The sequence below is a fragment of the Pseudopodoces humilis genome, chromosome 3 (assembly GCF_049639895.1).
Source record: "Pseudopodoces humilis isolate 2021_Gansu_Grassland_sample_001 chromosome 3, ASM4963989v1, whole genome shotgun sequence".
Lineage (NCBI taxonomy): Eukaryota > Metazoa > Chordata > Aves > Passeriformes > Paridae > Pseudopodoces > Pseudopodoces humilis.
This window is the reverse complement of record NC_142202.1, coordinates 89,357,988-89,374,107: the sequence shown is the minus strand read 5'-3', so window position 1 is coordinate 89,374,107 and position 16,120 is coordinate 89,357,988. Positions and strand designations below refer to the sequence as shown.

Sequence of the window (16,120 nt, the reverse complement as noted above, 5' to 3'; positions counted from 1 at the left end):
TCATGTAGAGATGAGATGCACCTCACTAAGCAGGGCAAAGTTATTTTTAGTATTTGCAGTAGGATCACTGACCACATAAGCAGAGGTTTAAACTAAGAATTAAGTGAGAGAGTAATCAGCAGCCTTGTGGGGGATTGATGAACACAGAAAAAAAGCAATGGGCATAAGGTGATGTGGCAGGAGCAGAACACAAAATCAAGAAGATGGGTCTTAGGAGAGGTCACCTTCAGCTCTTGCATTCAAGCAAAGGAACGTCTGTGAGACACTATAAATGGAGAAATCTCCCAGTCCCTTTCTAGATTGGAGCAGCCTCGTGTTTGCAAGCCCTGGTCCTAATGTGGGAGTTCAGCCATTCAGATATTTGCTGGAGGGACAAGACATCAGGGCATAAGCAATCCAAAAGGTTTCTGGAGTGCAGTGGCTACTTCTTTCAAGTCATAAAGGAGTCAACAAGGACAAATAATGAGCAATGCTTTACTGGACCTATACTCATGAAGGGATTGTGGGGAATGTAAAGTTCAAGGCAACTTTGGCCACAGTGAGCATGAGATGGTGGAGCTCTGGATCCTGAGGGGAGGGATAAAAAGCAGGCCCACTACTCTGGAGAGTGAATTTTGGCATCCTGAAAGATCTGCCTGGAGGAGCCCCATGGAATATAGCCCTGGAGGCAAGAGGGGCTCAAGAAAGCTGGTTAGTATTTAAGGATCACTTCCTCCAAGCTCAGGAACAGTTCATCCCTGTGAATAGGAAGTTAGGCAAAAATGCCACAAGGCCTGCATAGATGAACAAAGAATTCCTGGTCAAACTCTAGCACAAACAGGAGGCACACAAAGCATGGAAGGAAGGATGGCTTACCTCAGAGAAATAGAGAAACATTGTTCAAGCATACAGTGATGAAGTTAGGAAAGCTAAAGCATGACTGTGTTATAGATACATTTTATGTTATTGGCTTTTCACAAATATTAAGATGAATGTTATGTGTATAAGAATGAGAAATTTTGTTGTATTAATATAGTTTTCTTTATTTCTGTTATTGATGAAATTTAGAAATAGTAGTATAATACATATATGTTAAGTTATGGCATAGTATTAAAATAAAAACTGTCTTTGTTTGTATAATCCAAAGACTGAGAAAAAAAAATAGCTAGAGAACTCCTGCATTTGTAAACTATCTTATCCAGATGAAGATAGCAGTGACCAGAGCTCTGGGGGAAGAATTTATTGTGTTCCTGGTATCAGAGAATGTAAATCTCAATGGTGCCAAGAAGACTGATCTATTGGGAAGGGGGCAAGAGAAAACTAAACAGAAGAACACCAAAGATCCTATGAATATGTATGAGAATTTATGGATATGTAGTAGGATTCTGTTTTTAAGGGACAATCCTTTGTTAGTAAGTGTGTGCTCTCTTAGCTGAATGCAGAGACACCCGGCCGTATCTGTATACTTTATTTTTCTCTCCTAATTGTTTTTTTATTAAACTTTTAAATTCTGTAAAAATTATGTGAACCTCGTTTTTCACAACTGGAATTGGGTCTAGCTAGGGATGTCAAAGACAAGAAGTATGGTTTCTGTAAGTCATAGATGACCAAAAAAAGACTAACAAAAATGTAGGCCCATTGCTAAATGAGACAGATGACAGTGACACAGCACATGCCTCAGTCTTCACTACCAAGATCAGCCTCTAGGAATTCAGGTTCCCAAAAATCAGGAGGAAAGGCTGGACCAAGGAAGATGTACCCTTGTGGGAGAGGATCAAGCCAGGGAATAAATACATTACCAAGCTGGACACATGCATGCTAAGTCTATGGGCCCTGGCAGGATGCACCAAGAGGTACTGAGGGCGCTGACGGATGTCACGGTGAGATCACTCTCTATTATCTTTCGTGGATCATGGTGTCTGGTGCTGTGCTTGAGGCGGGAGGAAAGAAAATGCCATCTCCATCTTCAAGAAGGGCAGAAGAAGGAAGGCAGGAAGAACCACAGGCCAGTCAGCCTCATCCTGATTCCTGGGAAACTAATGAAGTCCAATCCCAATAACTATTTCTAGGCCTCTCAGTGACAAAAAAATCATTGCGTTATCAGTATGGCTTTACCAAGGGGAAATTAGGCTTAACCAAATTGACGATTTTGCCGCCTTCCCTCCCCTCGGCTCCCAGCCCCAATAGCCGCCCTTCCTCCTCCTTCTCTTCCTCCTCCTCCTCCTCCTCCTCCTCCCCGGAAGGGGCGTGCGGATTTTCCCCGGCCGAGCCGGAACTCGATGCAGCCCAACATCGAGTTGAAGGCGGCCGAGGGGAGGCTGGAAGAAGGAGAGAGCCCAAAAGAAGGAGAGAGGCCGGAGCGCCGGCCGGGGGGCCGCGCCATGGTGCTGCCGCGGTAGCGCCGGCACCTGCCATGGGGAACTCGGGGCGCAGCGGCGGCACCTCCGGATCCCGGCGAGCCGTGCCGCGCCCTCGCCCCGCCCCCGGGCCGCAGAGGAAGCGGGGCCACGGCGGCTCGGGGCGTTGCTGCCCGCGGGGCCCTGCGGCGAGTGAGCGGGGCCGGGGCGCTGCGCGGGCCGCGGGGCCGGCGGTTGCAGAGCAGCGGTCGCGGACGGGGCCCGGCGAACCACAGTGCGGCCAGCCCGGCGTGCGGAGCCCGCAGAGCCGTGTGCCTCGGGCCGTGTGGTACGGGAACGTGAGTCAGCACCGCAGCCCCCGCCGCTGTTTCGGAGCGGGAAGCTCAGCCCTCCGCCGCGGTCCTAGAGCGGCCCGAAGCAGCCAGAGCAGCCGCAGCTGCTAGAAACTGGCCCGAGCTCGGCCGCAGCTCTTAGGGGCCGGCCTCGGCTCGTCGGTGGCTGAGCACCGCTAGGCTGGAGCTCGGGTCTCTGCTCTTGCTGGGGTTTCAGGCTCAGGCATGTCCTTGGGCTGCCACACTACAGCTATGGCTGCTGGAGGAGTGTAGGTATTGGTATGCCTTGTAGATAAAACCACGGTTTGCGTATTTGGAAAACTACGGTGGCGTGATTCGAGATACAGTCGTTTACCACTTATTCTGGTGTCACTGATAATTGAGAGTGAGTGATAAAGACGGTTTGAGTACAGATACACTGCAAAGCCAAAGAAGGGGTGAAATGGAAACTGCTATATAGTTAAACGAAACTCAGAGAGTGAAATTATATAGTATGTTTTGTTTCTCTTTAGATAATGGAGAATCATAGCTCTGATAGTCTTCGCAAGAGTGATTTACCACCTTCTGAAAGTGAAGACGAGATTGAGTTCGTTGGAGTAAGTAGACCTTGTACTGGAAATACACTGCTTGTAGTAAAAAATACAATTTCAGTAGTCCAGAAAACAGGAAAAGGGTCTTCATTGACTCTGTTGATGATGATTGTATTTCGATGTAAAGCATTACTCTTAAACATAATTTTATTTGTGAATGTTTGTGGCAGATAACAACTCGATCTTAAATGCTTATGTGCCCTTTCTTGGAGTGGTATAAGATGATGTTGGTTGGTCCTGTAGAGAAAACGTGGTCTTGAGTATCTGAGCAGGTGAGGGGGGTATTACAGTGATTGGTGAGGTATATGAGAAGGCACTGTGGGTACTTTTCCTGGTAAACATATTGCATAGTATTTTGATTAATAGTCCCTCTAGAGTTAATGGAATAAATCACTGCTCAATCTCCAAATCAATGTTGAAATCACTGTACTCAGTTTAGAAGAGGAAGGAAGTAATAGGTTAGAGGCCTTAAACAATCCTCTCAAATGGTGAGACACTCTTTATTGTATGGTACCTAGTCTAATGCCGACACGCTTTATGTGAACATAACTTTTAGACACTTGTATCTGTTGGATTTCCAAGAGAAGCAGAATATTTTTCATGCTGCCTGTGTTTTTGGTGTCATCAGTGAAGTGCTGCTGGATGGCAGGATTACATAGAATCATAGAATTGTTTAGTTTGGAAAAGACCATTAAGATCACTGAGTCCAGCCATTAACTGAGCACTAAGCCACGTCCCTAGGAGCCACATCTACACATCTAAAGATGTTTTTATTGAAGGAACAAGTCATGTTACTAAGGTCAAGTGATTCAATGATGTGCCAGTATTTTTAGTGGCTGTTTTTTTGTATATTTGTCTTATTTTTTAACAACATGCTGAATAATTACTAGATTCCCCCCCATTTTGTATGGTGTTTGATTAAACCCGAAGTTCAACATGCAGTCTTTTTCTGCAGGAGTATTTATGTGCTCTAGTATGAAGGATAGGTGTTTCTTTGCAAAAATTAGAAGTAGTTGGTTATCTCTGAGACATCTTAATATTTTGGTTGATTTGGGCAAAATTTATTAAGGAGTTCCAAGTTCGTTATATACACACAGGTGCATCTGCAGAGAGAGATTGGGATTGTTGGATGAGCTGGCAATGCGTGTTTCCAAATTCCAGTGTATCCTGGGCTGCACCAAAAGCAGCGTGACCAGCAGGGTCAGGGCAGGGATCCTGCCCCTCTGCTCTGGTGAGACCCTACCTGCAGTGCTGCATCAGCTCTGGGGTCCCCAGCACAGGAAGGACAAAGACCTGTTGGAGTTAGTCCAGAGGAGGGACACCAAAATGATCAGAGGGATGGAGGACCTCTCCTGTGAGGAAGGACTAAGAGAATTGGGATTGTGGGAAAGAAGGCTTGAAGGTGACCTAATTGCAGCCTTCTAGCACCTGAAGGGAGACTACAGAAAAGATAGAGAGGGGCTTTTAACAAGAGTATATAGTGAGAGGACAAGGAGGAATGGCTTCAGACTAAAAGTATGTTTAAATTAGGTACTAGGAAGAAATTATTTTCTGTGAGGGTGGTGAAGCACTGGAACAGGTTGCCCGGCTAAGTTGTGGAAGCCCCGCATTCCTGGGAGTGTTCAAGGCCAGGCTGGAGGGACCTCTGAGAAGCCTGGTCTAGTGAAAGATGTCCCTGCCCATGGCAGGGGAGTTGGGACAAGATGGTCTTTCCAGCCCAAACCATTCTATGATTCTGTGGTCATAACTGAATAAGCTTCATTTTCTTCAAACTGGGCTATGAACAAGGAAGCAAGTATGGCTTGGAATGTGTAAGGATTGGAGGGCTGCTGGAGCCCCAAGAACAGTAACTGAAAGACAACTGAAACAAAAGAACTAAAATCACCACTTCTGGCCACCTTTTTTTTTTTTTTTTTTTCCCCCTTGGCTTTGCCTGTGGATAATAGTCTTTATGCCTGTGCATAATAGTTTTTGTGGTCCTAGTGACTATTGCTTCCAAGAGAGGCTGCTATATATATTCATATATATATATATATATATATATATATATATGAATATATAGGAAGATGACTGCTCAAATTTTGTGCAGGATTTATATCCTGGCGTGAGGAGGTGGTTATTGTGATTGATGAATCTGAGGGGAAAGGGGCGTGACCCTATTAGGCCAACACCTAATACCAGCAGTATGTCTTCAGTTTTCATTTCCTCTGAATGAAGGTGACTTTGGACTTAGCAAAAGGATTTCTAGACTGCTTGGCTAGCTTTAGATCATCATTTCCATATAATAATGTGTATGACTGGAAACTTACACTCTTAAATGTTATGGATGAATGCCTCCTGATTATCTGCATGTCCTAAAGACGCAGTGCACAAGATAGTACTGTATAAATTGAATTAGAGAAGCTACTGGAGTATCCCAACCTTTGCTCATTTTGATAGAAAACAAGTAGCTGTAGCCCATGTGATCTGTGTTTTTCTTCCTTTTTCTCTTTTTTTTTCCTTCTTGACAGTCAGATGTGGGTTTGATGTGGGTTTTTTATCTCTGATCAGGTTTTCTTTGTGGTTTTGTTTTTGTTTTTTTTTCTACTTCATTCACTCATACTAGAGTGTTTGAATTCATACTGTAGGACTGTGCTTTTGCTCCTTCAAATAAAGACTTCTTGTCAGTCTGCTGCTGCCAGAGATTTTCAGCTTTTGTAGTCTGATTGACCCTCATTCCAAGAAACTTTAAACTATTCTTCCATAATTTTCCTTTTAATTCTGCATTAAAACATATTTTGTCCACTTAAAAGCATTACATTTTAAGTTTTGGATATCACCAGAGAGATATCTACATAATCTACAGTGCAAGCTGTTACTCCTGTGTTCCTAACACAGGATGGTCTTGCCTCCATTTTGCTTACTTGGGAAGGATAAGGCAAGAGTGAAGAAATTCACAATTGTAATGCCCTGTGAACAAATAGCTAGATAATTCAGGTTGCCACAGCTGGCACCAAAAGCATTAGACTTAGAGGAGAGTTAGTTAATATACCAAATCAAGTAATGCACTAAAACATGGTAGTTACCAATTAAAGATTTTGCTTCCTTTAGCTCTGTGGTATTAAATATTATATATTCAGAATGAAGTATTTGTCTCTCTGGCTTTTAGTTGTATCACAGCAGGAACTGAATGAAATGATAGTGGTGTTGGGAAGCAACTCTTTCTGCACCCATCCCACGTCAGCCAGGGACTTGAATGTTTGTATTTGCTAGGTTATAAAGACAAAACTTGTTAAGTGCATGTTGGTTCACAATGTTGGTCGGTTCTTAGCAGTCTTAAAAGTTGGAAGTCTGCTGAGACAAAGATTCAGAATACAAATCTTGTGCAGAGTACATCTTGTGTCAATTTTTAAAAATTTATTTCAATGTAAACTTGTTCTGTGATAATAGGTGTATTTACATGTGTATACACAATGATGCTCACATAATTATTTGTCAAAGATAAGTTTGTGGTCACATACATGAAAGCTAGATCCATGTTTTCTGTTTGCTAGTGTGTGTGTAGCTATGCAGAAGTTTTATTGTGCTGTTTAAGTAAACTGGCACTTGGTCTGAATGCACACAAAGCTAAAACAGCAAACAGAGCACCTTGCATGGTGTCAGTGGACAAGGTGTCTGTTAGCTAGGCCACATCACCCAAAGATCAAGTGAAATGGTGAAGGGCCTGAAAGAGGGACCACAGTTCAGGGCTTTCAAAGAAAACTTCGGGATAAAAATGAGCTTCACAGAACTCCTTGAAAAGAAACTTGGAGATGAATATGGGGCTTCATCTTTACCAGTCACCAGTTAAATATGATTGTATTAACAGTTAGAGTGGGTATTTTGGATAGCATAGTGAAATTACAGTTCTGTTGATGCTTCCAGGCAAAGCTGTGAATAACAGCAGAGATGCCACAGCTGGCTGGAGAATTAAAAACCTAGAAATTCTTCTACTCACAGAAGTACCTGTGAATTTTGTTTCTTGTGCAATGGCATGGCTGTTGGTTTGTGAGAAGAATGGCTTATGAAGATTGTCAAGGGAAGTAATTTAGAAGTGGATTGTGTTGGAGGTTTGGGATGTTTTTAGGTTGGGTGTTTCTTTGTTTTGCTTTTGGTTGGTTGGTTGTTTTTGGGGTTTGATTTTTTTTGTTTTTTTCTTTGAAAGTGAAGGATCTGCTGTTAAGATTTGAAGAGTGAGCATATCTTAGTGCTAGTACATCTGAACACTTTTGTGTCTTTCTGGGTGCCAAGTATGCCAGTATAGTCAGCTAGAGAGGCCCCAGCTTTCAGCTGTTCATGGAGAGTTTGTCCATGTTGTTTTTTTGAAATGGCAAACTTTGTGTGTGCCAAGATTAACACCCGCACTCATCCGGGAGGCAGTTACATCAGGTAGGATGAAGCTCTCCGATCCTCATCTTCTTAATTCTCTTATAGTGATGGAATCTTCAGGGTTGGCACTGTCTTTGCCTTACTATTTAGTTGAACCATCTGGAAAATAAAGTAATTAAAACTCTCATAACTTTCAGTTTGGGGCTTGTCTTGTGTGGAGGTAAACAGTACCCAAAAATTGCATAGAAAAAGGCACAGATATTGGAAGAAAAAAAGAATATTTCATGTGTGCAGAAGGCATTTAATCAAGTGTAATATTACTTGTGTTAAAATTACTGTTTTGATCACTTGAACTTCTAGGCTTGAAAGCAAGTTACTCAGCATTTCAACTGTCAGTTTTGCAAGTTTTGGTTAGTTGTTCAGCCCTAAGAGTAAGTAAACACAAACAAGAAAAATCTCTGCCCTTGAAGAAGCTGTTAGGATCAGAACTGAGCATTTCAAAACACATTATTGAACTGATCAGACAGTCAGGTGGTCAGTGTGTCTTTGAACTCTTACTTGCTAACACTTGTTTAATAAAGATTTAATTTCTTAAAAGTGTTGCAGAGCTTGTCAATTTCTACAGAAGCAAATCTGCAGAGGATCTTTTAATATTTCATTTAGAAAACCATGTTATCTTTATTTAATCATAAAGAGTTACTCTTCGGGGGTAATTGGAGGCTGGCAGGTTGATTCATAGAAGCTTTTGTCATCTGTCTGAGGTTTCATCCCTCTTCTCCCCAGTGAGAAAGAGAAGCTGTTCATGCCTGGCCAGCTGAACAGCTTTACTGCCTTGAAAGGTGGAAGAATGTAAAGAATGAGATGCATTAAGAACAGCAGAGGGGATTCCATGCTGCTTTTCTCTCTGCTACTCATCATGAGGCAGTAGGTCTTCCGAACCTTACCCTACGTAGTTGATTTTTAATATCTTGAACAAACTTCCAATATATGGCAGATGGTACATTTTATCTCTGAGGAAGACAATTCAATGCTTTTGTGTGTGTGTTTTTAACACTTTTTTCCAGGAAGGACCTTTAAGGCCTGTCCTTGAATGCATTGATCTTGTAAGCAGTGAGGATGAAGAACCTAATAGCAGTTCTTATTTTCATGTGAGTATGTTGGAATGTATTTGGAGACATCTTGGTTGAATAAAATAATTGGTCTTCTGTATTTTTTCCGATCAGTTACTCTTCACAAAAGCCTTGATAGATGTATTTTTCACAAGTACAAAATAACCAGTATTGAAATATTTTGATTTTTCTACTTGCTGTTGAATGAAAAGGAAGAATACCAGTATTCCATTTTTTCCAGAGATATTTTTTTCTGTCTTGAAATCACTCAGTACTTTTATTTGTCTTTCAGTCATCTTAACAAATGTGTGGAAATAAAATGTCACTTTACATGCAGCCTCAGAAGTCAGGATGTCCAGTTTCTAGCTTGAAAACATATCTGGTCTACTAGCAGGCCTTTTCTCTCTAAAATAACTTTTTAGGAACAATTTATGGGTTGAATGACCTTGTTCCAGTGACAGTCTGGTCTTAGCCTAATCCTTCATAATCCATTCTAAGAATGTACGAGTCAGAAGCAGGCTCATTAGTTTATCTATCCCCCAAACTTAGTCTGCCTGCTCTGCAAGGCCTCTGAAGGGGACAATAGACCCTACTAGAGCTGGTTTTGGCAGCAGTGACTATCTTTAAGCTTTTTTTTTTCTGTGTTGCAGCAGAGGATGTTTGTAATAGACGTGATTCTTAAGGAAAGGTGATCTCTACATGGACAGGCTGACATTACAGGGATCATTTCTAGAAATGACTGTAAGAAGAGGAAACTACAGTATGGGGCCTATCCCTTAGGCTAGAAAAAGCTCATATTCTGCCTTTTTGAAGATAGTGGGCAGTGTTAGAGCAAGAATGATAGCAGTTTTCAGGTTTTTTAGATGGGCTGCATGTTGGCTTTTTGAAGTCAGGAGGGATTTTGTTTACTTAGAAGTACTTGCTTTTCATTTGTTGGAGACTTCTGGGACACTCAGCACAATCATGCATGTTCCTCTACTGCTTGGTGAGGCTAATGTTTATGGTGAATTGCCTTGAATATGTGGAGGGGAAGGTTGTTTTTTAACAGAAGTTGCAGATGCTGGTAAAAAGGAAGAGAAAACTGCAAGGTAGATCATGGAACTTAGGATAAAAGTATCTTTACTGAATTATGTCACAGTGCTTGGGTGTCACTTTTCACTGTATTAGTGTTTGTTCATAACAAAATAATAATTATGTTCATAATTATTATTAGTCTTGTTCATAACAATCACCAAATAAGAGTTTAACTTTCCAATTGTAGAGAAACACTAAGCGTAAGGATCACATTGACTATCAGAAGGAACGAGTTACATCAACCCTGGATCGTCTGGCACGCCATGTTGAAGTAGAGAAACAACAAAAAGAAGAGAAAAATAAAGCTTTTAAGGTATTTTGGAAGAATTGCATAAAAAAGGCCTTGTAGTCACAAGTGTCCTTGTTTTCACTACTAAGTAAATGAAAAAATTGTTTAGGAATACCTGGAATTAGCAACTAGACGTCTGCTTCTGGGGCATTGTGTGAAACACAGCATGGACATGGACTTTGTCTTTTCAGTGGCTTTGATGCCTTAAGGACTTAAGGCATCAGCTTTTAACTAATCAGTTTACTAGTCTTACTGTAGCTCCTAAGGGGGGAGGAATGAAATTAATGAAAACAAATGGCAAAAACTTGTTCTCTTGTTTGTATATATAGCAGAGATACCTTAGTATCAATTATTCTGATATTCTGATATTTCAGTTAATTGAAAAGTAACAGTTATCACAAGCCACCATGCAGCAACCCTTGCTATTTACCTGCTTTTGTCTGAGATTTTTGGGAAGCTGTTTGCCACATTAAATCTGTATCAGGTAGTATTTCATAATGGGATAAAATTTTTAGTGTTTAAGGTGTAATTTTAAAGTTGAGTTCTATTAGTTGCACTTTGCAGCCATTTGAAAAGAAGGTACTTTTTACTTTTATTACAAACTGGGAGATAACAGTCAGTGGGCTTAATGGTAGGACTGCTTTCAGTGGGAGCTGGACATCCTGAAGGAATGGGAGTGCAAGAACTTAATGGAATTGAGCAGGGACAAATGTAACTCCAGAGTTGGCAAAATGTGCTGACTTCCCAGCCTAATTTTCTCAACACTGTTAATGGCTTTTAAAATGACATAATTCTACTATAGTTAGAACTTGTTACCGTCTATGGTAGACTGTGCAACTGTAGTACAGCAGTAAAAGGCTAGATTACATATAGTCCAGGGATGCCTTGAAGTCTGGAGGCCGACATCCATCCCCCTTCTGTCTCTTCCACTTTGAATTTGGCAATCTGTTTATGTTTCCATATACGGTTTTTCAACTGTAAAGTGGAGTCAGAAATAACTGTGTAGATTTTAAAGTGGCTTGAGAATGAAGGCTAAAATATCCTTTTGTTAAAGATGCATATGCTCCTGCTTGGCTCTTCACTCTTCATCAGATAATGCAAACTGCAGACTTAAATTTAGTCTTCAAAGTAAAAAATCCTTTTTCTTTCTTTTTTTTTTTCTATTACATTACAGTTTTATTGTATTAAATAGAAGTCAGTTAAGTTGTAAGATTTTTTTTTCCCTCACTCAGCTTTTTGTGGGTGTGTTTTTTAGGAGCCCTTATGTGAGTTTTGAGATACATACTTAATCTTTTTTTTTAAAAATTTGATCACAACATTGTCTGGTATGTTTTTTCCCATAGGAGAAAGTTGATTCCCTGTATGCTCATGGGTTGCAAGAATTAGAATTTATTCGGGAACACAGTGATACAGAAGCTGCAAGGTTATGTGTGGACCAGTGGTTAAAAATGCCAGGTAAGAATAGAAAAATAATTTGAGTGATGGTTGCTAAATCCTGCATCACAGAGTAGAACATACGAAAATTGTGTTGAGCTTGCAGGTGCCTTATGCATAACCAAATCCTACAATATTAATTTTGCTAGAGCATATAATTTGAAAGTACCTAAACATTTATTTCCATGAAAACTATTCTTGTAATGTATTGCTATGTAGAAAATTTAAGATAAGAAGTCTAAAAACCAGTAAGGCAATGTTAGTTATTTTTATAAGCAAAGTTGCTAGGAAGAAAAAATATTACTGTTGAACTGTTGCTTAGAAATGTATAAGTAAGAGTAACATCTCAATGTTTAATGAATTTAAAATACTGGCTGGAGGACCTGGAGGAAGGGTATCAAACTGTTTCAAAAGTTACACTACTGGGAATTGAAGAGACAGTGACAGAGCAGACTTAGTGTAGTAGGATTGAAGGACAGTGAGTGGATTTTTAGTTTGCTTTTAAGAATCACTGCAGTTTGATTCTGGAATGTTTTAGGGCATGTGTGTTGTTTTCTTAAGTCTCTGTAATTCAGCTTCTGGTTAAGTACTTTGTTTTGTAACACAGGTCTGAAACCAGGCTCTGTTAACAGTGGAAAAAGGGGTGTTTATAAGAGAACAGGTCAGGCTCAAGTCAACAGCAGACCCAAATATTGTCCTGTGATGCATTGCAACAGACGATTTGATAATGTACATCTTCTTCTAGGTCACCTTCAAAGGTAAGGAGATACATTGCAAGAGTTCAGTGCATGGAATAATAATAATAAAAGAATATACTCTAACTTGAGACATCAGCATCAAGTCTGCTTTAAGCTGCCTGCGCTGACAAAGCTCCACTTTGAGAGCCAATTAATATGTTACAATTTGTATGGATGAGCTTCATCCATAGAGACTCTATGGACGGGGTTTTTTTTGGTCGGCTTGGTTTAGTTTTTTTACTTGGTGTGGGTGGGTTTTGGTTTTTTTCATTCAGAATTGATGTTTTTCTCTTGTTGAGTGCTTTTTGATGTCCGAAATTTTTTGAGAAGATTTCTGTACTCCAGTTTAGTTGTATCTTCATCCAAACTTGAAATAAACTAAAAGGCTAACTTACCATCAACTTGTAAGTTGATGATAAGATAAAAAAAGCCCCTAATGCAGGGAAGAGAAACAAAAGCTACAGGCTATGTGTTCATTGATGATATTGCTAGTCAGTGCTCAGTGTGTCTGTGTTCAATTCCAGCAGATACTGCCTTTTAACTAGTAAATGTGTCCATAGGCAGGACGGTGAAAAGTTGAGGGGAGTGTCATGGGTTAACCCACATAGGCAGCTCAGCCCCACTCGGTCACTCACTCACTCACTCACCCACCCTCCTTAGTAGGATATAAAGTAAAAGTGAGAAAACTCTGGGCTGAGGTAAAAACAATTAAATTAGTAAAGAAAAGGCTGCGCACACATGCAAAGCAAAGTAAGGAATTGACAGGCAGAACTCTATCACATATGAGCTTGGAGTGATGGCATTTTTCATTTTTCTTCCCAACTATCTCCCCTTCCTCCTCCACTCAACTTTTATTACTGAGCATGATGTCTTATTCTGTGGGATGTCTGTTTGGCCATTTGAAGTCAGCTGTCCCAGCTGCGTCTCCCAACATCTTGCTGGTGGGACAGTCTGAAAAACAGAGAAGACCTTGACACTGCTCTAAAACTTCTCTGTGCCAGCAACACTGTTGTTCATAAATCCAAAATACAACAACTATATAAGGTATTACAAAAAATTAACTCCATCCCAACCAGAACTAGTACAGGGAGATAAAAACAAATAAATTATAGAAATGTCTATGTAGGAAATTAAGATTTTGTTAGTTCTCTTAAAAGCAGTATGCTATCTCTCCAGAGTGGCCATTTTAACATGTAAGCTGCAGGAAAATCATCTCTGTACAGGACACTTGAACTGACACATGCCATGACAGGGGAATTAAGGAGTTCTTATAATTTAGGTTGGTTAGATAGGGGGGTTTTGTCTGATAGTTTCAAAGGACAGAATTTTTCCCATTTAAAAAAAGCACTATTTGACTATTTAGAGGGGACTAGTTTGCTAATTACTTTTTCTTTTCCAGGTTTGATCATTCTCCTTGTGATCCAACAGTCACATTACATGGACCCCCACATAATGCTCTTGCCTGTGTGATATGCTGCGAAAGATTTTCAACCTCTCAGCAGTACAATGATCATCTTTTATCTAAGGCAAGAGCATAAGGATAAATAACTCATCTGACTGAATGTAGTAGAGGGTTTAAGACTTAAAATTATGCATTAAATTTTGGTGGGTTTTTTTGTTTTGTTTTTTCTTTAACCCTCTTTTTCTCTCCTCTCTTGTACTCTTCAAGATAGTTTTCTCTGATTCTGCTGCGTTTCAAGCACCTGGTGCAGCCTGACAGTTTTCCCTTAGATGTGACCATTAGGTTGTACTTTTTGGTATGCTTTCAAGGTGACTGTAGTTCTGTCTTGAACCTCTTGGTGTTGAGAGGCGTTCCTTTTTTTTTTTTTTTTTTTTTTTTTGTTCCAAAACTGTGAAAGGTAAAGGTAGGAAGTTAGGGTGAAATAAGTGATAGTGAAGAGAAGCAGCGGAAAGGAGATGGGCGTTTTATTTAAGCAGTCTGGTGTTGAATTGGATAATGAATAGCATTTTCAAAATAGGGTGTTTTGATAACAAATATTCTCACTTAGTCTCCAGAAGCTGCATTAAGTTTGGGGAATTGTTAGACTTTCTGAAAATAAAACTAAATTTTGCTTGTAGTAATAACTCTTGATATACAGTCATACCTGACAGACTGAAAGGCTGCATCATAGTGTGTACCTGCTCTTTTTCCATTGCTTCAAAGTTGTATGCCTCTGAGGTGCTCAGGGACATTAGCAAGAGTAGCAGCCAAGGTTGGGGAGAGGCAGTGAGTGTCTCTTGCAGACAGCAAGATGGGATTACTTTGGTGCATAAGGTTGAGGAGATAATCCTAGTCAAAGCTCTGAGCATATAATGAAGATTCTTGGGGTGATGTAGAAAGAAGCAAGTAAAAATATCAGAAGGAGAACTAAAGGATTTTTGATCTGAAGGCAGAGCTCTGACGTTGATGTAGAAAGCAAAGTGAATGGAAGGAGTTCACTTCTACAAAAGTCACAGACCTTTGGGGCCACTCTGAAGAGCAGCATTTTGGGGAGTTAGAGGTTAGCAAGAGGTTAGAGAAGAACTGACATAAGGTAAAACAGCTGCTTTATTGACAGAGGGAGCTTTTTCTGAGAGCTTGGGTAAATGGAATGGCTAAGAATTGCTGGAACCCATAGTCCCAGGGAAGGTGCTTGATCTCAGTGATGCAAGAAGAGGATGGAGAAGTTGATGGTGTAGTTAGGGTGGATGAGTAACTGGGTTTGACAGGGGTTCTTTGGCCAGTTCTTTGTGTCTTGTGAGCAGAGGGGTAGGCTGTAGATAAATGTATATGTGTTAGCTGAAAACCTAAAAATGAAAATATTACCACAGAAATGAGAGAGAGAGGAATGGGAGGATATGAGAACTGGGACTGGTTTCTTGACTTAAGTTTTTTTCCTAAATAGATAATTTTCTCTTCCAGCTAAATAAAAATGATGGGCATAAAAAAGGTATTCCTCCACAGCATATTCAGTGTTTTGCATGCCCAAACTGCTTCCTCCTTTTCACCAAAAGAGATGAATGTGTGCAGCATATGTCGCAAGAGAACCACTTCCTCCAGGTTTCTGAACTGAGTGGTATGTTGCTACTAAGTGTACTGCTTATATTTTTTCTGATAATTCATTCATAAGATAGGAAGTGACTGACATTTTTCTGTTGCATAAAAAAAGCTTAAGATTTTAAGGTTTGTTATTAATGAATTCTTGTTTTTCTTTTAAGATCTTAAATGTGATGCTTTGAAATTCATATTTTTGTGTAGAAATGATTCCTCTATCACACTTGTAATAAGATGCTGTTGAGTCTCTCATATAAGCTGCTCAGCCTCCAGTGAAGCCATTCAGCTACTTGCCTGAATAAGTTTACATGTAGCATGTTGATAGAGACTCAGAGCAAAACACATAAATTACCTTTTCAATTCCAGTCAGAGTGGCTGTTGAATTCCTTCCCCTTATTCTACTGTAGTGTGCTTGGAGGCTATTTTTCTTGTTGGTGTCCTTGGCATTCCTGATGGTAAAGACTTTGGAAAATGTCTTCTCTGTATAATTGCAAATGTAGAGTGCTTAGCTGGAACATTGCTGCCGTTCTGATGGCTTGCACAAACTACATGCCTGTTGGAGGCTCAGATACTGTTATGTTGTGAGCTTGCAACATCCTGAACCATGCTTAATAAAGTCCAGAAGAAAGATCTGTCTGAGCATGGTGCTGAAAACAGGGTTAATTGCCCAACATAGCTGTACTTACTTTTTGACATAAGCAATAGGCATTAAGGCATTTACTTCAATGTCAGCTAAACTGCCAAGTTGCCATATTTTAGACATTTTAACTCTCTGGATAAGCCTACATGGCCACACAGATTCATGCAGTTATTTCTCATCTTTATAAGTGTATCTTCA

General features: G+C 40.3%; 1 protein-coding gene across 3 annotated transcripts in view; it reads left to right on the top strand.

Moving 5' to 3' along the window:
- The first annotated feature begins 2,520 nt into the window (after positions 1 to 2,520).
- The window catches only part of ZNF451 (zinc finger protein 451), a 34,210-nt gene continuing 20,610 nt past the window's right edge, over positions 2,521 to 16,120 (top strand). Inside the window, exons 1-8 of one of the 3 annotated variants that reach the window (XM_014263657.2) lie at positions 2,521 to 2,664; positions 3,181 to 3,264; positions 8,670 to 8,753; positions 9,976 to 10,101; positions 11,421 to 11,532; positions 12,119 to 12,269; positions 13,648 to 13,774; positions 15,151 to 15,304. In XM_014263657.2, coding sequence (XP_014119132.2) covers positions 3,184 to 3,264; positions 8,670 to 8,753; positions 9,976 to 10,101; positions 11,421 to 11,532; positions 12,119 to 12,269; positions 13,648 to 13,774; positions 15,151 to 15,304 — 835 coding nt within the window. In that variant the 5' untranslated portion in view covers positions 2,521 to 2,664; positions 3,181 to 3,183. The other 2 variants (XM_014263658.2, XM_014263659.2) reach the window with 2 other exon arrangements.